The sequence below is a fragment of the Callospermophilus lateralis genome, chromosome 9 (assembly GCF_048772815.1).
Source record: "Callospermophilus lateralis isolate mCalLat2 chromosome 9, mCalLat2.hap1, whole genome shotgun sequence".
In the NCBI taxonomy this organism is placed as follows: Eukaryota; Metazoa; Chordata; class Mammalia; order Rodentia; family Sciuridae; genus Callospermophilus; species Callospermophilus lateralis.
In genome coordinates, this window is record NC_135313.1 from 21,207,562 (window position 1) to 21,234,483 (window position 26,922).

Below are 26,922 nucleotides of genomic sequence, written 5' to 3' on the forward strand. Positions count from 1 at the left end.
TATTATCCCATTTTCATTCTCATTGTTTTATGCATTGTGAGTTCATGTGAACCTTACCATCTTCTTTTATATCAGCAATTCTGACAGGAAAGATTTCTTTGAATTTTGCTGCTTAGGCAAAATCTGATACTGAAGCTGATAGGCAAGGAAACATAAAAATGAATCATGAAAGCCAATGCATCCTTTGGGAGAATGGCAAAAAATATACAGTGTCTCAAACCAAAACAGACTGAGTCTGAAATCAGTGGTTGAGCATACCCTTCTATGTGTGTATTTTAGTCAACTTTGCATCTCAGTGACCAAAAGACCTGAAAAGAACAGTGTAGAGGAGGAAAAGTTAATTTTGGTTCATGGTTTCAGAGGTTCAGTCCATGGTTGGCCAAAACCAAAGCTCTGGGTCTAAGGTGAGGCAGAACATCATGGTGGAAGGGTGTGGCAGAAGGAAGCAGCTCAGGACATGGCAGCCAGGAAGCAGAGAGCATTACACTCACCAGCAACAAAATATAAACCTCAAAGGCATGCCCCCAGTGACCTACTTCCTTGGTCACATCCTACATTCCTAAAGATATCACCCAGTCAATTGGTATCAGTCGATTAATACAGTGATTTGATTACAGCTCTCATAAGCTAAGTATTTCACCTCTGAACATTCTTGCATTGTCTCACACATGAGATTCTGGGAGAATAGTACACATCTAAAGGCTGGGAGCTGGCTCACCTCAGAAATTGTCATCTCTGGCTCATCAAAACTTCATCATCTAACCTCTCAAGAGATAACTACTGGATATTTATAATGTACTTAACTCAGTGCTCCACATTTAGAAGAAGAATAAAAAAAATAGAAGAATAATAGTTGGAGAGACACAACCAAACACTTAAAACAGCCAGACTAGAATTGTAACATAAAATCTCTCAAACCCACCTAACACATTAACCCATGCTCTGCTTTCCCCCATTAAAACATATTGGAGGTGCCCATGGTATGCCCTAAGAATGCACGCCAATGCTCTTCTGCTCTTGGAGGTTGACTTATATGTTTACTAGCAAGCAGTAACTGGGTACCAAAATGTTTATACCAGTTGTACTTATTTTATAATCATATAATTTAGTTCAGAGTTTTTTGAGACTTTGATATAAAAGAGTGAAAGGATTATTTTCATGAAAAACAATTTCAATTTCTTTGGAAAGACTCAATGAAACTAAGACATTTAAAATATTGATGTTGAATAAAGTCTTGGCAAAACAACTATTAAAGATTGGGTAAAATATTAGAAGAATTTAGGAGGATATTCACCTTGATGTTCTACCTTAGGGGTCAGCAAACTTTTCCTAAATGGATGTACAGCAGATATTTTCAGTTTTGTGGGTAATATATCAATATGGTCTTCTCAACTGTGCCACTGAAGCAGGAAAGCACCCATAAGCAAGGCATTAACAATGATCATGGCTATATTTTTAAAAACTTCATTGATAAATACTGAAATTGAATTTCATATAATATTCTCATCATAGGATAATATTTTAAAATTTTTCTTTAATGATTTAAAATCTTATAACCATTCTTAGCTCATAGGCTGCATAAAAGCAAAGGATAGACTAGATCTGGCTTCTAGATTTGCCAGCCAATTAAGTTAGGTGTCTTTAAGAATAGACAGAGAAATGGGGCATTACCATATTGAAAAGCAACTGCATGTTCTGTTAGCATTCATTTAATTTTATTTAATGTGACATATTAGTTTTTTTGTACTGTCCTTTAAAAATACCACTTGGTGGCTTAAACAATGGGAATTTATTTTCCCACAGTTCTAGAGACTGGAAGTTCAAGACCAGATGGAAATGGAGGAGGGGGGGGAGAGGGAGGAAGAGGAGGAAGGAGAGGAGGAGAAGGGAGAGGAGGAGGAAGAGGAGGAGGGGTGGAAGGGAGGGGGAGGAAGAGGAGGAGGAGGGAGAGGAGGAGGAGGAGGAGGAGGAGGAAGACAAAGAGGAATATACCTCTACCACCCTCCCCAACATTGAGTTTGGGGGTTTTCTGTAAAACTCCTGAATCTTACTTGAGCAAGATTGGAGAGGGTGAAGTCAGTCCTGGACTGGGTGGACTAGGGGAAGGGCATGCATTTTTTTTGGCCTTTATTATTACTTTTCCATCTGCTTTCCTTATTCTAAAAGTTTATCAATATCTTATCCGCCTACATTCTTTATTCTTGTGGGTTTAGATAGTTTTCATCACCTGAACTATCATAGCCATGTGGTTTCAGGAGGGTATAGAGGAAAAGCATGTGTTCGGTCTACGATCTTTTAGGTGTATGCATTTTAATTACTGTCAAAATGTCAACATTGTGAAAAGATTTCACCAACTTACATTCCGAAACTTTGTATAACTTCTTCCAACTGGCACACTTTCTAATATTGTATAAGTCAAACTTCTTCCCTACTAAGTTGTACTTTCTATAAGTTTAGGACTTAACTCTTGACTCTCTTCATCTCTTATTTACAATGTTGGCACAGAAACACCTGTAGGAAAGAGCATGTACCAAAAAACTCAGCCATCCCAGCCCTTCTACTAGAAGTTCGCCTTTGGGCATATCATGCCCTGACTCCAGAGATCTGTTAGTCAGAACTCATTGCTAACACTTTTCTTGTCATAAATACTCTAAGCGTTGGATTGATTTGCTAGGTCTGCCATAACAATGTAACTGGGTGCCTTTAACAACAGAAATGCATTGTCCTACAGTTCTAAAGGCTAGAAATCCAAATTCAAGATGTCTGAGAGTCCTGAGACAGAACCGGTGCCTTGCTTCTCCTCTGATGTCTGCTGGTTAGCTGGCAATCTTTGGTGTTCCTTGGCTTGTAGATGCATCATCCTGATCTCTGCCTTCGTCCTTACATAGTCTCCTCCCTTTGTAAATGTTGGTCTTAAAATTTCCCCTTTTGGTAAGGACAGGAGTTATACTGAGTCAGAGCTTACCCTAATGAACTTGTTTCAACCTAATGACTTCTTTAAAGGCCTTATCTCCAAAGCAGCTCAAATTGTGAGGTGTTGAGGGTTGGGGCTTCAACATTTGAATGTGGGAGAACAACTCTTCAACCCAAAACAGAGCTCTTAGCAGATGTTCAAAGCTGCTGAACAGATGACCTAGATTTATAAATAAAATATCAGGGAATTTTAGCATAGAAGCTAAAATTCTGCATGCGCATGTGAAGAGTCAAGAAAAAAGAGAAAATTCCGGTGCAAAATTGCAAACTTCAGGGCAAAGCTAGTAAGCAAACCACATGCCTTCCCCAGGAGGGTATCTTGAACATTGGGCATCGAAGGAAGGGAGTGACAGGCAACTGTAAAAGTTGGGCTGCTGTAACAAAGGTGCCCAGCAGCCCAGACACTCAGTGAAGAAAGGTGTTTTTCCATCTTATACAACAGTCCCAACGTGGATAGCCCAGGTCAGTGGTCAAGTTCCACATTTTACGGTGTTTCAGGTCTCAAGCTTTTCCAAGACACTTTCGTCATCTGCATGGTTAACAGCTAGGTGTCTTCATGTCTGCATTTTAGCTGGTGTGAATAAAGAAAAGAAACTGGAGGAGGCACAGGGAAGAGTTAGGTCTCCAATTATCAAGAATACAAGCAACAATAAATGTTGACAATGATGTGGGGGAAAGGTACACTCATGCATTGCTGGTGGGACTGCAAATTGACACAGCCATTAGGGAAAGAAGTATGGCGATTCCTCAGAACACTTGGAATGGAACCACCATTTGACCCATCTATCCCACTCTCTGGTTTATATACCCAAAGGACTTTAAATCAGCATACTACAGTGATGCAGCCACGTCAATGTTTATAGCAGCTCAATCATAACAGCTAAACTATGAAATCAACCTAGGTGTCCTTCAACAGATGAATGGATAAAGAAAATTTGGTATATATAAACAAGGTAATACTATTCAGCCTTAAAGAAGAATGAAATGATGCATTTGTTGGTAAATGGATGGAGCTGGAGAATATAATGCTAAGCGAAATAAGCCAGTCCGAATGTTCTTTCTGACATGCAGATGCAATTCACAATAATGGGGAGGGGCTAGGGAAGAACAGTTGTTTTGGATTAGGCAAAGGGGAGTGAAGGGAAAGTAGGGGGAATGGGGGTAGGAAGGATAATAGAATAAATTGGACATTATTACCCTATGTGCACATATAACTACATGACCAGTGTGATCCTACATCATGTTCAACCAGAAGAATGAGAAGTTTTACTCCATTTATGTATGATGTGTCAAAGTGTATGCTACTTTCATGTATAATTAATTAGAACAAAATTTTTTAAAGATTAGATTTTTAAAAAAGAAGAAAAAAAGAATTAGGTCTCCATCCATTTTTGAAACAATGTGTCCCACAGTCCACTAATAAGAACTGTTTCTATGGCCTTACTTAACTCCAGTGGAGGCTGCAGAATGATCTAGTGGTTTACAATGGGACTAACCACAGAAGGAGAGAATGATTTGGGCAGAAAACTAGGTGTTTTCACTGTACTCCTTAAATAACCTCAGTGGAAGTGGTGGGGGGTCTTCCTCGTAGGAATGAAGTCAGTGCCCTCCATCAGAATTCATACCACTGCTGGGGGGAAGAGAATTCACACAAAAATTTTAAAGAGCTATAATAACCTACTAGTGTACATGGAGAAAAGTGTAAGTATGACCAAAATGAGAAGAAAAATGACAGTCACCATCAGCAGCAACTTCACACAGAACATAATTTATATCACCTTATTTACATACTAATTGTATTAAATGATAATATATCCTGTAATTATCCACCAATTAGGTTAATAGCCATTTAATTCACCACCTCAGGAAGCCATGGTGCTAGCATAATTTTCTGTGCTCTTTTCCCCTATGGACTTTTTTTTTTTTTTTTTTTGCTTATTTTCTTTTTTTTTTATAGTTCTATTTTAAATTTTAGTTTTAGATGTACAGTGTTATTAGGCAGAGTGTTCTTGTGCATGCCATATCTAAGTTTCCACTGTTTTTAACATCTCACATTAGAATGCTACATTTGTCACAATTACTGAATTGGTAGTATATTACCCAATGAATTTTAACTAATGAGTCAATACTTTATATTTGACTTGGATGGGAGTTGTCCCCCAAAAGCTCATGGGTGAGACAATGCAAGAAGGTTCAAAGGAGAAATGATTGGGTTAACCCAATCAGTGAATTAATCCCCTGACAAGGATTAACAGGTGGTAATGAAGTGGTGGGGTGGGGCTGGAGGAGGTGGGTCACTGGGGGTATGTATTTGGGGTATATATGTGTATCTAGCCACTAGAGTCTTTCTCTGCTTCCCAATCACCATGGGAGTGCTTCCCTGTCACACTCTTCCACCATGATGTTCTGCTTCACCTCGAGCCCTGGGGAATGGGACCATTTGTCACAACACATGACTAAACCAGCCAGGGTCACTCCAAGTGAATTTTGGCAAACTAAATAAGACACAGACACAGAAAGTAACTTTTCTTTGAATTCAGCGACAGCTCCTCAGCTGCAGCACCCATAATGGGGGCAAGGCAGACAAGAAAGAGGAGCACACCTTGAACCTGGGTTTTATTGGGGAGAAGCCATTCAGATGTGGCAAGGGATAGGGTGACAACAAACAAGTGGGTGTAATCCAACCCCATTGGGTGACATCCACTCCTGGAACTGCACCTCTTTATCCAAGCAGAGGTAAAGTCCAAATTGTATTGCAGTGTACAATACCTATCCAGTACTTCTTTACTCAGGACTTAAAGATGTGTACATAGCTCCTGTCCAGAGTGGCTCCTGACCACCATCCTTCTTTGGACTAAGACCTTTGAAATTGTGAGCCCTCAAATAAACCTATCCTCCTCCACAATTGTGCTGGTCAGGTCCTTTAGTCACAGCAGCAAAAACACTGATTAAAATATTCATTTTTTACCTTATGTTCATCTTCTTATTAGAATCCTATTAAGCCTTCCACATTCATAGAACAATCATATTCTTTAGGCTCTTATTCATTGTTGCTTCTCAGATGAGACTTGGTTTTGATAACCTTGACCATCTTGAGGAGTAATATATTTTGAGTATATTTTGAACTTTTTTTGTGATTAAGCCAAAGTAAAATGTTTGGAGGAAGAAGACCATAAAATAAAAATAATTTTTTTAAGAGTAAAGCAATATGGAGCCATTTCATTGATGAAGAATTTTGGATATGACTATTCATTATTTATGTTCACATTGGTCTCTTGAATTGAGGTAGTGTTTCTCAGGTTTTGCAACTTCAAATTCACCATGGGATTTCATTTAAACTTTCCTTCAATTACTGTCTTTGACATTCAGTTTTCATGTGAAACAATCATATTGTGTTGATAAGGATGTTGGTGAACCAGAATGCCATATATTCTTAGGGAGGTACAAAATGGTATAAGAAAGGTATTGTCTTAAAATGCTCAAAATTCTCCCACCATATGATTCGGTCTTTTCAGTCCTAGATGCTGACATAAGAAAAAAAAATGTGTCTGTCCAAAGAATGATCTATTGATACAAGAAACAGAGATGAATCTCAAAATAGTAATACTGAGTGAAAGAGCCAGATACAAATGAATATACAAAATTCCAGAAAATGCAAATCAATCCATAGTGAAAGAAAGAGGATTACAGACTGTCTGGGGATAAAAAAAGGTAGGAGGGAAGGGTTACCAAGGAGCACAAAAAAACGTTTGGGGTAATGGACATGTCTAGGATCTTAATTGTGGTGATCAATTCCTAAGTGTATTCATATGTCAAAACCTATCAAATTGTATGCCTTAAGTATGTGCATCTTTTGATATGCACTTATATCTGAAAAAGGCTGTTATAATATCAGGGGAGCATTTTAGAAAAAACAACACAGCCATTTTTTAAAAATCTTCTAATGCTCTAATCATGTTGCCTCTGAATGCCTTACCCTGATTTGAGAACACCCAGAATAACAATCTGCTGAAATATTTGAGTTGGTTTATAAGTTGTAACTTTAGGCAATTTTAATTTGTCCACAAATAAAAACTGAATTTGAAAAAGAACAGATAACTTAAGAAAATTTTCCTTATTAGAAGATATATATGTATATTAATTAGAATATACATATTCTAATTAATCTTTAGTATGCCTAAGCGAAAACTTCAGTTCATCAGAAAGAAAAAAATTCAGAACATAGTTGATATTCTAATTATAGCTCCATACTATATTTACTTTCTATTAATTTTCTAAACTGAAATTTTCTTTCTTTTCTTTTTTGGTACCAGGGATTGAACTCAGGGGCACTTAACCACTGAGCCACATCCCCATCCCTAGTTTGTATTTTATTTAGTCTCACTTACTTAGTACCTCATTTTTGCTGAGGCTGGCTTTGAACTTGCAATCCTCTTGCCTCTGCCTCCAGAGCTGCTGGGATTGTAGGCATATACCATCGTCCCCAACCTGAAATGGGTTTATAACTTGGGTCCATAGACATTTTGTTTTATTTTGCTTCAAAACTTACTAGATACAGAAAATTGAATGATTAATTTAATGTGTAAGTTGGTAAATATTAGGCATCTTCCAGACTGTTATATAAACTGACCAAAATATGAATACTCTGTAATAGACAATAAACTATCAAATACTTTCAAATGACTGTAGAGAAATTACTGCTCCCACATAAATAACAAAGACATTACTTTTAAATTCCAATGCAACACCAAAATAAATGGGTTCTCTAGTTTTCAAAGGATGAGTAATGTAAGTTGAAATATCTCCAGAACACTCCGAGGAGTTTCAAAGTACTGCAAAAGTGATATTTGTGTTCCTGAATACCATATTGTGTTATAAGATTAAAGATATGACAGATGTTTGCATTTGATGGAGAGTCTCTAAAAGGAATAAAATGGTGTTTGTCTATTGAATCTGCCCAAGAAGTATTTATATTTACATAAGGAATTCTCTACACTAAATATTGGCAATTCCTGGGAATTTGCAGCTTGCTGAAGTACAGTAGTTCTGAGTAAGCCTTCCCTGACTTCACAAGCCCTCAGCTAAATTATTTCACTATCTCAAGTTAACTCAGAAGTAAACTTGCCTTTTTGTACATGCAAAAAGATACATAGAAATATTTTGTTTTTACATATATGGCATTGGTAGATTTATGAGGCACTCTTAAAGATAAACTCTGTTTCTGATGTAGTTGGGCTGCTGATCCCAACTTCTTTGCATGAACCAAATTACTTGGTAGACAAATCAAATAATTTTCAAGGGAGTTAAGAAGTTAAGACAAACACCATATACTTAAAAATAAAATACTGGTTTCTTTTCTGTAATTTTATGATCACTGGGTCATAGCATTTTACTCTGGGAAAGATGCAGTGTTGGAAAGGCACACTCAGCAGAGAGCAAAGAATTAGACCATTCAAGACTTGGGGAATGCATGGGGAAACCACTGCATAATACTAGTTGCTAAGTTTGGAAAAAAAAAACTCATGGATCTTAAATCTATTGTGCTAACGTTGAAGACTTAAAACCATAGCATCTGTAAGCTGCTCATGTCATGATCTGTTAGACTTTGGATCTTCAGGATTTCAGCAATAAACAAAAATTCAAGTGATTTCCATGGGAAGACTTTGGGGAATGCACTATTCCATAGGCCTCTGCCCAAACAGAGGAAGGATGTTGAAGTTCCCAAAGACCAGCAAGTTAGGGAGTTTTGTCACTCCCATGGCTGCCATCAATGAGAGAGATTAACAACCAAAGAATAAGATTTTTATCCAGTAGGATAAAGATATTTTTAGTCACTCCTCCATCTCCACCAAGAACCAACTTTCACCCACTTGGGGCAATATTGCCTCCACTGAGAATGCATGTTCTAGAGAGAGCAGCTGCCATCAGAACTGTCTGCTGAAGCCCAGAGCAGGAAGGGAGTAGGAAAGAAGTTTTCTGGCCTCTTGTCTACCTGCCCTCCAGCAAGACAGAAGCCAGCTGAATAGTCCAAAGGATCAGGCCCTTGGCTCAAGATCTGGATGAAGATAAAAGGTAACTACCAGAGAGTTTTCCTACTCTTCTTATAACTTTTGTGTTGCAAAATCACTTTGGGGAAAATCGGGTGTGTCTTGGTTAAGAACATGAATTTTGTGTCAAGGACCTTGATTTAAATTCCAGCTCTGTCCTTCTCTTACTGGATAAGCTGAAGGATCATCTTTAAACTCAGCTTCAAAGAGTAAAATGAAGCTATTAATATCCATTTCTGGAAGTTGCTATGAGGATAAAGTAAAAACCATATGCAAAGCATTTACTTTGGTGCCTGGCCGGATTGTCACTACATGTACATGGAGGATTTATCATCTGCCCTCTTTCCTTTCACTCACTCATTGACATCTGCCAAGCACTTACCCAGGTGCACTGTGCCCAAGTGCTGGGCATACAAAGGAAACAAGAGAAACTCTGCCTCCATCACACTTGCAGTCTAGTGGAGAGTCCCTGACACACATGTTCCACTTTTTTTTTATACTGGGGATTGAACAACCCAGGGGAACTCTACTGTTGAGTTACATCCCAGCCTTTTTAAATTTTTCTTTACTTTGAGATGCAAATTGCCCAAGCTGGCCTCAAACTTGTGATCCTTCTGCCTCAGCCTCCCCATTAGCTGAGAACTATCTTCTACATAATGAGATGGCTCAGTTATAGAACATGTGCTTAGCATCGCAAGTCCCTGACATCAATTTCAGCACCAAAAACATAAATTAAAAAGGAGTCAGGCTACCTGAATAAAATTGGTCCACAAAAGAACAGTCCTAATACAACAGATAGAAACTGACAAGGTATCAGTTAACAGGGTTATGTGTCTTTTAAATGAATTGAATCTCCTGTTTCAGAAGCCATCCCCAAAACCCATCAGCCAATTGCTTTGCCCATACAAGGCCGGTGACTCAACAAACTTCATTCTTGCAATTTTTCTAAGCCACGTGTCTTCATCTGTAAGGATGAGAAGATGATAATATTTAGGTGCAAAAGCTGTTGATGGGGCTGGAGATGTAGCTCAACAGTAGAGCACTTGCTCAGCATGTACATGGCCTCAGGTTTGATTCCCAGCTCTGCAGATAAGGAATTGTTATTTATTGAATTTAAAAAATTGCATCTAAAGTACTTAGTGTACTCCATCTGGTTCAGATCAGTGCTTCATAAAATCTAGCTATTTAATTATTTCTCTTCCAGGACTGTAATTGTTGTGATTCTGCACTTTGTTATTCTTGTGTTTGTGAACTGTGCCTTTGTTTTCCATGTTTAAGATAGTAATGACTTTCAATGTCCATTCCACCTCAGTAAAACTTTCATAGCTAATGAAAGAATATGCCAAATTTATCAAGACAATGATTCAGTGTATTTTAACTATATATCTATGCTTTCATTTTTATAATTAAATTCAGCATTCCTTAATTTACTATAATTAATTAGAAAAAGGGATTATTAACCACCTATATCACAAGTTAATTTTTAGCATAGAAGTTTATTTTAAACATTATGTTTCGTTTTAAGCATTCACTTCAACTTGCATGACTGGCTGTATGTGGATGTTTAACATATGTGAATGTAAAAAGGATAGAAAATAATTAAAGTATTGAAAAATGCAGCCTTTCAATACAAAGTACCACAAAAATAATGCAAAACTGGAAAAATGAGCAATAAAACACAAAAATTAAAATTCCCCAAGAAAGTGCCACCTATCTTGGGGAGTAGAAATGTCCTATAACACAATCTTGGTGGTGTGTTCCAGCTACACAGTAGTTTATTTCTATTTTACTGAATGAATTAGATTCCTTCACAAAGCCTTTTGGGAGTTACATCACTCTAATGAGAAAAAAGTACTCCTGTTAAGAAGCAAAAGACGTAGATTAAGGATTTTAAAAGTGCTGATTAAAAAAATAAAGTCACTTAAAATATAAACAAAATGCTTGCTAAGTGAAAACGAGGTAGCTTTCATGGCACAGTTTAAAGCACTTCTCAGGTATTTTCTGCCTGGTTGCAGGCGCCCTGTCAGTTCTGGACAAACTGCTCAGACATTCTACCCATGTGGGCCACCCATGGGGCACTTTCTTTTCTTTCTCACACCTGTGCTTAATGAGTAGCATTTTTGCAAACTTGGCCCATTTCAAGGGAAGAAGGGAAGAATTTCATGCCAAAATAATTAAATCAAGATAAGAAATAAACGCTACTCCAACTGACTTACCTAGAAAAAAATCTATGAAATGTATAAGTACACCACAGGATTTTAAGACAAAGTTCCAGAGATTACCTACTCAATGGCCTGCCCCCTGCAGGACTGGGATTAAGAGCAGAGCAAATGCCAAAGGTTTTCAGGAAAAATGGTCCATTGTCATCTAATTGTAACCCTTGGGGTCAAGAAGTATTTCTTATCAGGGAAAAAGTTTTTCTCCCAATAGGGAAGGGATTTAATAGGAAAAATATTGTCCTAATTGTGCTTATCAGTCTTAAAGAAAAGCTGATTTTTTTTTTTGGGGGGGGTGCTTGGAAAAAAATTACCTTTTAAAATTCATCCCTGAATGTATTTTAATTTCAATTCTTCTAAGTTGGTGGATCTGATAAATTATTTTGTTGCTTAACCAAATGTCTCCATTGCCAGTCTTCCACTTGAATGAAGCCAGTTCAACTCAGATTTCCATAACTGCTTATGCTCCTCATTAACCCTTTCCAATAACAAATCATTCAAATAATACCCCTTCCACCCCACCCACACACAAATATATTTGTCCCTTCTTGTTACAGAGTTGTTTGTAGTGCTGGGAAAATTCTATCAACTGAGGCAATTCCCAGAAGAAACAAAACACAGTCCTCAATGACAATCTGTTCTGTCTCTGCCATGATGAACCATCACACAAAGACTAGGTTTTATAAGATACCACTAGTGCATAAGAAAATCTCCTGTAGCCACCGCAAACTTTCTTTTAGAAAAATGAGAAATAAAGGCACCTTGGGTATGTTGTTATCGCTAGGGAGCAAGTCTTGAAAACAAAATCAGGAGATGTCAAAAATACAACAGAATTTTTAAAAATGCAGTTTTAAAATCAATTTAAAAAAAAAAACTACATTAAGGTATAATTTACATTAGAACACCCATTTTAAGTGCACAACTCTGTGATTTTTAGGAACTACCAACAGGGCAGTTACTTCCACAATCTAGTTTTAGAACACTTATTTCCATCACCAAAGTAAAATTCTTTTGTGTGTATTAAAATAGTTAATTCCCATTCCCAGCTCCAGATACCCACCAATGCACTTTCTGTTGCTATGGATTATCTGGTTTGGGTTTTTTTTTTTTTTTTTTTTTTTTGGTAATGGCTGCTTCTCCAAATGGAGTTTTTGTTTGTTTGCTTGTTTATTTGTTATTTAATGAGAGAAACCCAAGGGTGTTTCCTACAAGTCAAAGGCCACTATTCACTGAAGAAGAACCCACCCAGTCAAACTATTCAGAGTTCTTAAGGAAATCTTGGGCACTAGAGACTTCAGTCACCTTAGTGTGGTCTTTAAGATTTAATCATCTCCCAGTTAGAGAGAACAGACTTACAGAACTACAAGGGATTTGGGTAATGAAAGAATGCTGTAGAGCCCTGTTATCTTACCTAAGAAAATGTTTCAATCTCCAAAGTTAGAAAACAAAACAACAACAAAAAATAACTTTACAAAAAGAAAAAACAACTTTTAAGTAAAAGGGTAAACTCCCAAGATTCCTTTAAAATTCAGACAAATATTATGCTTTTGCTTGTGAGACATTAGAAATTTTAAAGATTCTTAAATTATATTTCTATGAGATTGAAATATAAAAATTTCTGAAAAGTACAGTGGGCTTCTCTCCACTCCCAAGCCCTCATAGGTATATTATTCTAATGTATTTTGAGTAGAATAAATATAACAAACCCTCATGTTTTTGGTTGACAAAATACTTTTCAGACCACTTATTTCCTTCCTCCAGAAGCTGTGTATTTTAAAACCGCTTTAGCTTCAGGTTTATCTTGCTTATATCCTGATTTCCAGGTATCCTTTCCTCTGGAAGGAACACTGGGCTTCCCAGAAATTTACTAAGTGTTTTACAAGGAGCCCTTTTATTTTTGAAAGAGAAAACTTTTTGTCTAGCGGTGATGAGAAAAAAAAAAAAAAAAAAAAACTCTAACCCAGACGGGATTCTAAATTTGGGGAAATCTATGGCGCTCTTTCAACTTGGAGTATTGGTCACAAAGATTCCTCAAGAATTATTTTACACCACTTGCAGGAAACTGATGTTTGCTGTGGTTTTTTGTTTTTAATTCCTTACATCAACAAAAACAAATGTTAGTTTTGTGTCTTTAATGTGTTAGGGATTTTATAGACCGTGGAGTTCAAATTACCCCTATGGAAGTTCTGAAGGAGGAACTTTTGGAGAAAACACGTACCTTGCAGAAATAAACATATTTTGCTAGTAACTTTAATATGTTCTCAAAGCAAAGGGGACCTCTGCACTCCTATCCTAAGGAGAAAACAGAGCTTTGAGTGTAGATCTCTCAGGGACTACTGTGAAAACTGTGGGCTTCTCCTTTTGAAAACCTTTAAAAATCAAGTAAACTTGTGTTTGCCTGGAGGAAAAAAAAAAAAAAGGACCAATGTCATGAGCTGCTAAATGCTGGAGACTTCTCAGGTTCCCTTTCCACCACTCGAGTTTAGAAGGAAAGACAAAGGAAGTCTTAAATGGGAACTTTCCACATTCTTGGAGAAAATAACAATTGAAACATAAAAATCTGGCGGCGGGGACTCCGAGTGGGTGGGGTGGGGAATTATCTGATGAAACTGATTTCTGCAAAGAAAAGAAAATGCCAAGCAAACTCAAGCTGGGGGCTGTAGGAAGGCAAGACTGTAGAAGTTCACCACCACTACCACCCCAGCTTTTAGTGATTTTAACAAAATCTCTGCTGTGTGAGTAAAGGGCAATGAACGTGGCAAGGACACGGATCTTTTTGTCCGTCCACAACCGGTCAGACTTTTTAGTTCTCAGCTTGTTCACTACTGATGATTCTTCCAGTAGAAACGGGCCTCCCATCCCCAGGGAAGAAAGATCTACATTCATTTTATGTTTTATATTCTTGCATATATAAAAAGGAAACTGTTTTGTCCTTTCAAACAAAACCCCGCTTCGTTCTCTCAATTTTTCCCCAAATCTGCAAAGCACCCCCAAGAACTCCTGGCACTTAATAGAAACTCATTAAAGGCTTACTTTCCCCTTCGCCCACCATTTCCCGGCTGGCCCTTTCTCCTATCCAGGTAGGTACAGCATAGAGGAAAGAAGTCTGAACAGGACGCCCGTGAAGTCAAAGAAAGGATGTCCTAACCCCGGGCACATTAGACCAAAGAAAGGCAACAGAAAAAAAGCCAGCCCCGCCCTGGGACTGCAAAGTCTGGATTCCTACAGCTGGAAGGTGGTGGCTACTTTATGGTTTTTCCTCCCCCACAAAATGCACTCCTGTGAATACAGACTTTTTCCCCCCAGAGGTGACGCAATGTCCTCAAACACCACCCCCCCCCCAATTTAAAAAGAAAGAAAAGGGAAGAGGGGGCCGCCTGGCAAGCCCGTCGCTTCCCCCAACTCCAGCCCCTCCCTCTGCTCCCAGTCTACACCTTTACAGTCGCTTCCCATCCCTCCCCCCGATCGCCCAAAAAGTTTGACGACCGCAAAGGAAACCAAAAATAAAAAGTTCTCTTGCCCCAATCCTGGCGGGCGATCAGCATCTCTTTTGTTCGGGGCGAACCCACAGTCCCCCGTGACGTCACCAGGAGCCCGGGCCAATCGCTGCGCGGTCGGTCGCCGCGGCGGCGGCAGAGGCGGCGGTGGGAGGGCGTGGGGAGAGCGGCAGAGTCCTCCTCTCCTGCGCCCAGGGCCTCGCAGGGGGCGGAGGGGACCGTCCCATATAAGCCGGGGCGTCCCGGGCTCGGTCGCTCGCGCTGTACGGGGGGAGGAGAAGGAACCCCTGGCGCGAGCGGTGGAGAAGGGACCTGCAGCCACAACTTCTCCCGCCCGGTCCACCTCTTCGGTCCTTGCACGGGTTCCCTTCCCCATCCTCTGGCCCCCACCTTCTTACAAGCGTTGGGAGGGAATTTTCCCGCAGGTTGCGAAGGGAACCCAACTTGTTGCCCACTTGCCTTCTGGTGAGGACGGCTTCCCCCCACCCACTCAAGATGCTCAGGGGTCCTGGGCCCCGGCTGCTGCTGCTGGCGGTCCTGTGCCTGGGGACAGCGGTGCCCTCCACTGGGGCCTCGAAGAGCAAGAGGCAGGCTCAGCAAATCGTGCAACCCCAATCCCCTGTGACTGTCGCTCAAAGTAAGCGTAAGTACTGACCGCAGGCTGAAAACAGGCGGTCGCCGGGATGGCACCTTAACGCTAAGTAAAGTTGTGGCTGAAGTTTTGCGCGCGTGCGTGTGTGTGTGTGTGTGTGTGTGTGTGTGTGTGTGAGTGAGTGCGCGCTTTTTTGAGAGAAACCAGCTGTGGACACAAAAGGTTCTTGGTTTGAGCAAGAGGGTTCTGGGGGCCTTAAGAGGAGATAATGCATTGGAGGACACGGGCTCTGCAGTGTCCTCCACTGTTCTAATCCATTCTACACGTCCAGAGTGACCTTCTATGAATTAATCAAAACTTGCTTTTAAAGAGAAAGATCATGGGTGCCTATCAATTTTCCATCTGCTCCTTATTTTCTTTGTTACTAAATAACTTGTTAAATATTTTCCAAGTGGAGGTGAGAAGATAATAACTTGTTTCTTACTAACTTGAAAGATCCGTAATTGGTTCAGAGTGCTCTGAGGCCCCTTGGGATTCTTCACCAAGAAGAGATTGGAATTCCTCTTCCAGTTTTTCAAAGACACACCCTCCCTTTGCCTTAGCTAAAGGAAACTTTAAAGTTGCCTTTCTTGACTTCTTTTTTCCAAAAGGGTATTGAAGTTCCTTGCATATTTCAAGATGTATTTCAATTATCCACCTTTTAGAATTGTTCCATTTCTTTGATGTAGACCCTTGGCCAGATGGAAATGACATCATTGCATAACATTTTAGCTAAGTTAAAAGAAAAATAAATTCAAATATCCACCTATACAAATTGTGGTTAACTCCTTGAATAACTAGTTTCTACATCTATATTTTAGTAGAATATTATTTTTAATTCTCTTGGCATTCTGGTGATTAAGTTCTTTTTCTGTTTGGTGCCCAGACTTATTGATTTTATTGTGTGTAAAAAATCCATAATTTGAACAAAAGGAGGAATGGGAGTTTAATGACTTTTTCCTTCAATTATTTACAGCTGGTTGTTTTGACAATGGAAAACACTATCAGATAAACCAACAGTGGGAGCGAACCTATCTAGGCAATGCCTTGGTGTGTACCTGTTATGGAGGGAGTCGAGGTTTCAACTGCGAGAGCAAACCTGAGCGTAAGTGTTGTGCGGGGAGGCAGGGATGTCACTAGAGTCTTTTAATAAATGAGTGAGTCTTGTTACTCAAATTTAGCACTAAATAAAAATACACGCACCATTTTTCTAATAGAATTGCCTATTATTTCTTCTTTCTAAGCTGGTTATGTGGGCTTTTCATATTCCACTTTTACCTTTAAACAATATATTCCAAATTTGTTTCCAGAGTCGTCTTCTTCTTTTACTCTCCCAAAGTTTTTAATGAGAAAAATGAAAGATTCTGTGAGTCCTCCTTCAAAGCAAAACAAAACAAAACTTATAAAAGTTTATTAGAAAGTAATCTCAGATCTTGAACTATAAGATTATGGGCCAGAAAACACTTTTAGGGTATTATATTGTAAAGTGATTTGTCAGCTGCGGTTCAATGCAAAACCACTAACCACTTCAAAGTGTGCATACCTTCAGAGCATTGATGTATTTCTTGTAAATTATAGCAATGCCTTCAGAGAAGCACCAATGAGGCTCAAATGGAAATACTTAGTAGAATTAACAAGGGTCAATGCCTAGAGGGAGGTGGGGGTCTTCAAAATGCTTTTTATATGGCCCTGACTCAGAGATTGGAATCTGAATCCCTTTCTTCAGTCTAGCCTGTTGTAAGCTACTACTCTGTATGAACTTTTTTCCCCTGAGAATTCTTTCTGATAGAAATATTTACAGAAAATTTGAGAACTTGTCAGTGGTCAAAAACTGTGACCTTTTTTTGTGCCAAGGGTAGAGTCTGTAACTCTGCACTTCATTTTAAAACTTGCAGTAGCTGTTCAAACAGAAAAGCGCATTTTCCTCTGGATGGATTAGTGGGGCAGAAACGCTTGCACATATGTGAGGTTCACATGGGCTTCTTCTCTCCTCAGCTGAAGAGACTTGTTTTGACAAGTATACTGGGAACACTTACCGAGTGGGTGACACTTATGAGCGCCCTAAAGATTCCATGATCTGGGATTGTACCTGCATCGGGGCCGGGCGAGGGAGAATAAGCTGCACGATTGCAAGTAAGGAATACGTTCTTTAAAATGATGATAAACTGTCATAAATGTGAATTTCTCTATTAATGTCACTGCTATTCTCTGTAACCCATGATGGACTATTCTTCCCTTTGGGATTTGCCCCTGGTGACCAGGTGCTTTTGTGTGGCCACCCAACTGGTTCTGTGCATCTAGAAGATGGTTCTAAGCACTGGTGGAAAGGGTATTTAATGTGTATGAATTTATAAGTGTGTGTTTATGTCCCTGTGTGCGTGCGTGTATATACATTACGTAATCAAACTGCTCTCTTGAGTTCCATTTCAGTAGGATGTGCTTAGGGGAGTTAGTATTTTAAATTACCTGGGCACTTCAAGCCCAGTGATTGGAAAGATGTTCATGAAGAGTGAGTCAGTCATATCTTATCTGCTTTTCTTGTTTGCAATGCAGAGACCTCTTGCGTATCAGAAATGGTCTGGTTTATTTGTGACCAATAGGTTAATCCAGGAAGCAGATCTCTAAGATAGTAATTCCCAGAGATAATATGAAATGATTAACCCAGTAGCATGCCCAAGGAATACTGGGGACTGGGCTGATTCTCATCAGCTCTAGTGAAGCTAAGGCAATCATTCTAGTATGATTCATTGAGTTACCAGTATTTTCTATTAATAGGATTTTTTAATCATTTATATTAAAGTCATCTGAAATGTTTCCATCCAAAAGAACAAATTAGCTCCATGTGAATAAACAAAATCAACTTTCCCCACACTTAAGCTAGAGTTTTTGAAACTTCATAGGCACATCTTAAGATCAGTGGTCTACAGTGTTTACTATCTAGTGAACAATTTAGCCTTTGGATTTGCTATTGGATTTAATATCCTAGAGAAGCATCAGGATTCCCACACTTTATATGCATGTATCCATTTGCTTTCCACCAAAATTACATACCTATCCTAGGGTAAATTATAGGCTTTCTATACACCTGAAAATGGGAATGGTCTACCAAATGTGGCCTTTGCATTGAGTGGTCTCAGGCTCAACCAGTTGTGCATGGGTGGAGGCCAAGCCTCCCCACCTTTCTTTTCTGTTAGGACCCAATTTTCTGTGATCTCTCTGGGGAATCAGGATTTATCGCCTTTTCTTTGATATTCAGATTTCTCTGTGGTTTCCTTTGAACTTTAGGCACAAAGACATTTAATTGAATTGACCCAGAGTGACCAGCTCTGTTAACTTTTCTGTGTCTCTAGGACACAGAAACTGTTCTCTGTGTTTCACTTAAGACTACATAAGTGCCTGTTCTAGGTGGAACACAAGACTTTTTTTCCTCCTTAATTCTCTGTCCCACTCTATGAACCCTTGCCTTCTTTCTTAAACAGACCGCTGCCACGAAGGGGGTCAGTCCTACAAGATCGGTGACACCTGGAGGAGACCTCATGAGACTGGTGGTTACATGTTGGAGTGCGTGTGTCTTGGCAACGGGAAAGGAGAGTGGACCTGCAAGCCTATAGGTGTGTAGCTTTTGCGGATTAATAGGGGCACCAAGAAGAGCTATAATGTTGAGTCGAACTCAAATCACATGTACATGAACTGGAGATCTGAATTCCAATTTCAAAAATAGTGAAATGGGAATTTTATTTTAACTAATGAAATGTTACATGATCTGCAATCTTCTTAAGGAAATCAGATTATAAAGTACTAACCATATACAGAAGTCTTCATTTTGTTTCAAAATCACAAGATAGAGTTGAAAGATTTAGGATGAAGGCCCTTCTTTTGTTAATATTTGAACTCAGCACTATGGGGCTCAGTGGTGGAGTGCTTGCCTAGCATGTATGAGGCCCTGGATTCGGTCCCCAGCACTGCAAAATCAAAACAAAACAAAACAAAACAAAAAAATAAAACAAAACCAAAATACACATTTGATCTCAGATCCCACCTTGGTTAAGATATAAATTATTAAAAAGAAAAAAAATGACACTTTTGACACATTTCATTGAAATGCACTGGACTGGAACATAAAATGGCATGTACTGTTTGTTGCACGTTGGCAATTTATTTTCACAATAAAAATTTGTGAGCTTTTCTTAGTCTCAGTCCTCACCTGAACTCATATATATAAGTCCAAAAGTTTTTTGATTCCCTTTGCTTATTGTTCTCTAATTTGGGGGGTTTTATGTTGTTTTTACAGAAATCCAAATTTGAAAGAGGTCTCTTGTCGTCTTATTCAGGCCATTCATAATTCATAATTAAGTTTGGAATTTTCCCACAGACTAGATACATACATACTTTTCACACCAAGCGCTGGTGGGAAGCTTGAAACTGGCTGAAAATGTGGAGTCCATGTGCTCATTAGTAGAACAGAAGCTCTTCCTGCCAGTTTGACTGGAGCTTCCTTTTGCTTTGGCTGCTTACTCTGTGCTTAGGTCCAGGGCGTGCCTTTCTTTCCAAAGAGAGTGCCACTTAAAAAAATGTGGCTGGATTTTTTTGCTAACACACTACACTTTAAATTACAGGGAGACAGTACAATTCAAAATAACCTTCTCTCTCTCTCTCTCTCTCTCTCTCTCTCTCTCTCTCTCTCTCTTTCTTCCAAATTGTTCTACAGCTGAGAAATGTTTTGATAATGCTGCTGGGACTTCCTATGTTGTTGGGGAAACCTGGGAAAAGCCCTATCAAGGCTGGATGATGGTGGATTGTACTTGCCTGGGAGAAGGCAGCGGACGCATCACTTGCACCTCTAGAAGTATGTGTTAGGTCTTTGTGTTGATGATGAGGCCAGGTACTGTTTTCTGGAATTCCTAGAGAGAATTATAATATGACATCTTTTAAAATACACCCAATACAATAACAGCCCTGCAGAGTTTAGGATGTCAGAAAAAGTTCTATAGCCACTGTGTTCTGTATCTGAGAAGACTAAATAAGTAGAAAACAACAGTCTTTGTTCAAGAGGTCTTATGCTATGGCTACTAAGAAAAAAATCTTCATATTTATTCAGATGCTAAATGTGTCATAGATTTGAAGATTAGTTCTATGCATGATCTAAATTGTCACTGAGATGTTTTTCAAGTATCTCAAAAAGAGCAAAAAAATTATTAAAGATAGCCCACCAATATATCTTTGGCATGGGATGCATTTGACATGGAAATGAACCAAGCTCTAAAGGTTTAGGTTTCCTTTTAGATTTAAAAGATTTATGAGCAAAATTGATGAAAATAAAAAGTATTTATCCCATAGGTTAAAGTTATCAACTCTGGAATCAAAGATAGTGTCTCTTACCCAACTTATTAGTACTATTGAAAATTTGGCCTTGGGAATCTTTAACGATCCTTTTTAAATTGTTTGAAATATAAATTGTTGCCTTTGTTTTCAGGGCCCCTTTTGTAGAATTTCAAACTAACAGCAGCAAAACAACCATTAACTATTGATGTTATAGATTATAACTGAATTTAAAATCAAATATAAATATCTTGCACCTATTTTACTAATTTAGCTTAAAACACTTAATTATCTTCAAATTCAAATTCTTTGCTAAAAACAACAACAACAACAAAAAATAAGTCTCATATAAAATGACAATGATTCTGACCAAATATTTCTCAGAAACTTACTAGTTCATTAGATTTTTTTGTACTTAAAATGTTCTGATTCTCAGCCTTTAAGACCATTGTGGCAATATTTTAGCTTAAGACAAATTCAAAATCTAACTTGAATTCTTATCTATTATTTAAAACTTTTCTAATAGGAAGTTGGCAAAAGTTTCTTAAAGATTATTTATTCCATGAGATTTTATAAGTACATACTTTGTAGATGGTGGTAGAGGAAGGAGGTAAATATAAATTGAACATTAGCCTAGCCTTCTAAGAGCACTTAGTAGGTCAGGGAGATGAGAAAGGATTATATGTATTTACCACTTACATAACCCAATTTTAGGAGTTTGACCCCAAGATACTGAAAACAGAATTGTGGGGGTCAGGGAATGGCTTTTGATTGGGGTTTAGAGGAAAGTTCTAACCAGCAATACCTTTGTTCAACCTCCATTCTCTTGGCAGATCCCATGGTGGATTTGTGTGTGCCTACACCAGCTATCTAATTATTATTTTTTTGCAACCCAACAGTTGTAGTAGTATCTGATTCACAAACAGATCCTCTGTATTCACACTGTAGCATATGGATGAAGCTGGATTATAATTTAAAGGATCTATCTGCCAGATAACTAAGCACATAGACTAATGGTAATTTAGTTACCAATTACCATTTTACATGAATAATCCCACTTTTCCTTTAGAGTGGTAATAGTGAACAATTCAAAAGAGGTTATTTAGTTAGTGAATTTTAAATAGGTATTTTGGGGGAGAGTAAGAGAACATTTTAGTCATAGATTGTTCCTCTGCTGAATATTTTTACATAACAAATGGATAAAGAGATCCTACTTTCTTTTTATAGCTTCCTTGGGGCAATTGGTAGAGACCCAGGAGACCCTCAGGGCTTCCTGTTCTAAAGAAAGTTCTATTGAAAGGCAGCCCATAATTATTACTAAGAGAAGGCCCAGGAGAGCCTGAGAAGGAAAAATACAGAATAGTACAATACCTGAGAATGATATAATACAATATCTGAGAATGATTTTGGTTAAAAGAATAGCGTGAAAGCTATTTTAAAAGATTAATGCCGCCAGAGTGTGGTGGCACATGTCTGTAATCCCAGCATCTCAGGAGGCTGAGGCAGAAGGATCTTGAGTTCAAAGCCAGCCTCAGCAAAAGTGAGGTGCTCAGCAACTCAATGAGACCCTGTCTCTAAATCAAGTACAAAATAGGGCTGGGGATGTGGCTAAGTGGCAGAGTGCTCCTGAGTTCAATCCTGGATACTCCCCATGCCAAAATAAATAAATAAATAAATAAAATAAATAATAATAATAGAATATGATGATCAAGTTTTGGCAAACAGAAAGGTAGAATTAGGTGGAACAACATAGCTCTACTTATCCACTTAGCAAATGCAGTCTCATCTTGTAGAAATTTAATATCTACAGCACCAGAGCTGAATATAAACGTTACAGAAATGTGGGCTACCAAACGTTAAACTATATTCCTTTGTTAGGTTCGAATTGATCCCTTGCCAATCTCAATTTGATTTATGTACTTACATGCTTCTTTTCTGAAACAGACAGATGCAACGATCAGGACACAAGGTCATCCTATAAAATTGGAGATACCTGGAGCAAGAAGGATAATCGAGGAAACCTGCTGCAGTGCATTTGCACAGGCAACGGCAGAGGGGAGTGGAAGTGCGAAAGGCACACATCTCTGCAGGCCACGTCCTCTGGTGAGACACAGGATGACTAGGGCCAAGAATGGGGAAGTGGCTCAAGAAATATTTCTGCAAACCCACCTTTCCCTTGATGTGCCATTTGAGGATTTGCAAAGTTTCAACTAATAAGCTGAGATCATTTACAGATTTTTAGTTGTTAAAAATTATTTTTACTACCAGGCTTTAAATTTTGGAGGAAAATTAAGATGAAGTGAAAACAGACCTTAGTGGGGGGAAATATCATATTTAAAAACATGATAGGAGTGTAGCTCAGGAGCAGAGTGCATGTTTTAGCCTTGTAGAGGCCCCCAGTGCAATTCCCAGCAGGAAAACAAATAACAATAATAATAACTTTGATATTTTTAAAAAGAAATTTTAGTAACTTCTGGTATGATAAAAGATTTTTTTGCATCACAGATGTACCCTTGCTCTGCTATTATTCTTAGTACATTTTTGTTAATGTGCCAGCGTTGTTACTTAGCTTCTTAGCTATCATCAGTCTTTTAGCTAAAAATATTAATGAATTGGATTTTTTTCCTTTTGATGAGGTTTTATTTTGATCTAACACTTATAAAAATGAGCAAAACAAGACTTGATGGTATAGTTGAGTTATTTGGTTACCCTCAATAAAGTTGTTGCTGAACAAAAAAGCAAAAATAAAACAAAAAATAATCACAGTTGCCTACTAAAATAGAGTAAAGGGGTCATTGGAAATTAACTGGGTGTAAAGACTCATTGAATATTAACTATTTTTATTAATTACTAATTCTATGCTAAAAAGGTTTCCCTGTTCAAAACTGTTTGAGGAATACTGAGCTAAACAAAATGAAACCTGCTGCACAGATCCTTTATGTCCCTTTGCCTCCTGATTCTCAGTGTGGGGTGTACAAGACAGGGCCATCTTACCAGTCTTTGACCTGGGCTCCTTTCTCTTCAAGTATCTCTGGGCTCTAGTGTACGGAATTCAGTCTACCAGTCATTCTAGCCTCGGTTCAGACTCTGCTATGAACCCTGGCCTTCAGGAGAACATATTTCCCAAAGTTGCAAGAAAAAATAAACACATTCTGTTGTGTTAATCCAGAAGGAAACTTGTCTAAGGAGGATTAATTAATTTTAGAAAAACAAATAACAAAAACACAAGTAATCCTGTGGAAGAGCAAAATGCAGAAAGTAAGAGCAGCTTGTAGGGAATCCAGTATGGCTGCCCAGGGTACCCACCAGTGAGTGCAGTTACAGGATGGCAAGAGGTCTGCTGTACAGTGGCAGAGGCCCCTAAAATCAGTGTCAGAAGAAACAATGCCCAAGCGCATGGACTTATGGTGGCTGCTAAGAGAGGAAGGGTGAGGCAGATCATGTAAGGTGAAGAGGAATGCATGAGGAAAAGATCAGCACGTGATTCTAGGTATATTGGGGATGAACAGCTCAGTGGTCTAAGGCATAGAGCAGAGAAGAAAGTGACCAGAAGTGAGGCTGGCAGAAAGTTAGCCAAATGCAGGATTGTGAAACTCAAGGACTATGAGTTTCCTGGCCCGAGTGGGTATTTGTTTAAATTATCTGCTCGGTGAAATGGCAGAACGATGTCTGTCATTTAAAAATATAATCCCAGTAGCACAGATGAACTGGAAGATGGAGACCATTTGGTAAAGTTTTGTGGATAATTTCTTAGACTGAATGCAAAAGCTACAATGCAGAAAGGAAGGGACATTTCTTTTCCAGACCAGTGACACGTGGAAGTCAGAGTGATCTCTGTGAGATCCTAAGGATTCTGACTCCAAGAATTCGTTCACTGTCTTCTCTTATCCAGTTTTGTGACTTTCATTTCTTGTGCCCTTAGGCTCTGGCTCCATCACAGATGTCCGAAAAGCCATTTACCAGCCCCCGACTCACCCCCAGCCTGTTCCCTATGGTCACTGTGTCACAGACAGTGGTGTGATCTACTCTGTGGGGATGCAATGGCTGAAGACACAAGGAAACAAGCAAATGCTTTGCACTTGCTTGGGCAATGGCATCAGCTGTCAGGAGACAGGTATGCATTATCATTTCAAAAAAACAGTTCAGGGGCCTGGGGTTGTGGCTCAGCAGTAGAGCACTTGCCTAGCATGTGTGAGGCCCTGGGTTCAATCCTCAGCACCACATAGAAATAAATAAAAGTATTATGTCCAATTACAACTAAAAATTAAATATTTTAAAAAACAGTACAGATGACTTTGTTACTTATTTTTTGCAATACCTTCATTTACAAAATATGTACTACAATAAAATGAGAAAAATCTTATAATCTCACTCCTCTGTGAAGACAATTGGGGTAACATTTCATGTGTTTTCTTCCAGTGTTTTTTTAAATTTATGTATTTCCTTCCTATTGTGGGGCTCAAACTGCTATGCATTATCTTTATTTGCCCAAAATATTGTTACAAGAGGGTTGCTTTCAGAATAACTAAGCATCCAAATTTTATACTCTGCATCTCAAATTTCATCAGCTTTGTGATGCAAACATTGTTCAATAACCTAATGCATCTCTTCTGGGCTACAAATATGGCAGCAACTATAGTAATAATAAATTGGTACCCTTTTCAAAAGAAATTGCCTTAAAATAGCCTCAAGTGTTATTTCTTACGGCAAAGACATAGTCATACATATCCCCTCAGCATCTTTGAGCCACATCTTTAATTAACTTGTATAAATATCGCTTTATAAATAGAGAAACCAAGGCATGGTTGCAGAAGAGGTATCAAAGGATGTGAGCAGAGAACTCAGGTCATGGTTCTATCCATAGCAGGCGTGGTTTCCTTAATAATGCATTTTAACTGAAATTAATCAGATGGTCATCTGTCCTCCCAGCTTTTTTCTTTGTGGGCAGAAGCTCAGTCTCTCATTTAAGCTATAAATAAGCTGCCATTGGTGAGAGAGCTCTATTAACTGAAATTCTTTCTGTTATGCGAATAGCGGTAACCCAGACCTTTGGTGGCAATTCAAACGGGGAGCCGTGCGTCTTACCATTCGTCTACAATGGCAGGACTTTCTATTCCTGCACCACAGAAGGGCGACAGGATGGGCATCTTTGGTGCAGCACGACTTGGAATTATGAACAGGATCAGAAATACTCTTTCTGTACAGACCATACTGGTGAGTGTCCCAGGAGAAACCACAGCAGTGAGAAAAACCCATCTTATTTACCAACAGTCTAACCATGAATTGTGAGGTTGCACCAGAACCATTGTTTTTGATCTTCTTCAACCAAAAGATATGGTGACTTAGCATCTGGGTATCTCCCCATGTTTCCCGGTGCTGCTTAGAGAAAAGCCCTCTAGGTCATTTATACTGATACACAGAGATTATGATGTGATTAAAGATACATCTTGAAATCAGTACATGATCCCACTGAGCTGAAAAATACTCTGGATGGCTATCTGAATGCCTCTCCTTATCTTCTGGTTAAAAGTGTGTTTTATTCAAAGCTATCATTTATTTATTTTTTTTTCTGGGAAAATGAGTGACAATGGGATTTAACTCTGATTTGAAGGTGAAGGTGAATACGCTAAGAAATTTAGTGTATTTAAATTATCAACCTTTTTTATTCTGAGATAGACTGTTTGGGAATTAATGCAGAAACCTGGATCTCTCAGAATGACCCCGTAGTGATTCCCCTATGTACCTGGAAAAGCTCAGTTGTAATCTCCTTTCTATTTGTGTGTTGGGCAGTTTTGGTTCAAACTCGAGGTGGAAATTCCAATGGTGCCTTGTGCCACTTCCCCTTCCTGTACAACAACCGCAATTACACCGATTGTACTTCTGAGGGCAGGAGAGACAACATGAAATGGTGCGGAACCACACAGAACTATGATGCTGACCAGAAGTTTGGATTCTGCCCCATGGCTGGTAAGAGGAAGCCCTCTGGGCTGCCCATGTGGACAACCATTCAGAGAGTAGAGACAGATGAGTGTCCTGCTTACTCCTACTTCACCCAATAAGACAATTTGGAGAAGAAAAATCTATGTGATATATGTGTATACATGTTACATCATATACATTCAAATTGAAAAAAAATGATTTATATAATTATCTGAATCCTTTTAAAATCTCATTGACATGTTTTAATGTCCAAAATACACAAAGACAATTAAAAATGGGTTTTTTTTTTTTTTAGAAAT

At 38.7% G+C, this 26,922-nt stretch overlaps 1 protein-coding gene across 11 annotated transcripts in view; it reads left to right on the forward strand.

Annotated features, from left to right (window-relative positions):
- The first annotated feature begins 14,941 nt into the window (after positions 1–14,941).
- The window catches only part of Fn1 (fibronectin 1), a 64,785-nt gene continuing 52,804 nt past the window's right edge, over positions 14,942–26,922 (forward strand). For 10 of the 11 annotated variants that reach the window (XM_076866389.2, XM_076866394.2, XM_076866396.2 and 7 more), the window contains exons 1-9: positions 14,942–15,376; positions 16,341–16,469; positions 17,360–17,497; positions 18,844–18,975; positions 20,073–20,210; positions 22,628–22,786; positions 24,606–24,797; positions 25,718–25,897; positions 26,474–26,650. In XM_076866389.2, the coding sequence (XP_076722504.1) occupies positions 15,229–15,376; positions 16,341–16,469; positions 17,360–17,497; positions 18,844–18,975; positions 20,073–20,210; positions 22,628–22,786; positions 24,606–24,797; positions 25,718–25,897; positions 26,474–26,650 (1,393 nt within the window). In that variant the 5' untranslated portion in view covers positions 14,942–15,228. The remainder of the gene's footprint in view (positions 15,377–16,340; positions 16,470–17,359; positions 17,498–18,843; positions 18,976–20,072; positions 20,211–22,627; positions 22,787–24,605; positions 24,798–25,717; positions 25,898–26,473; positions 26,651–26,922) is intronic. The other variant, XM_076866390.2, reaches the window with a different exon arrangement.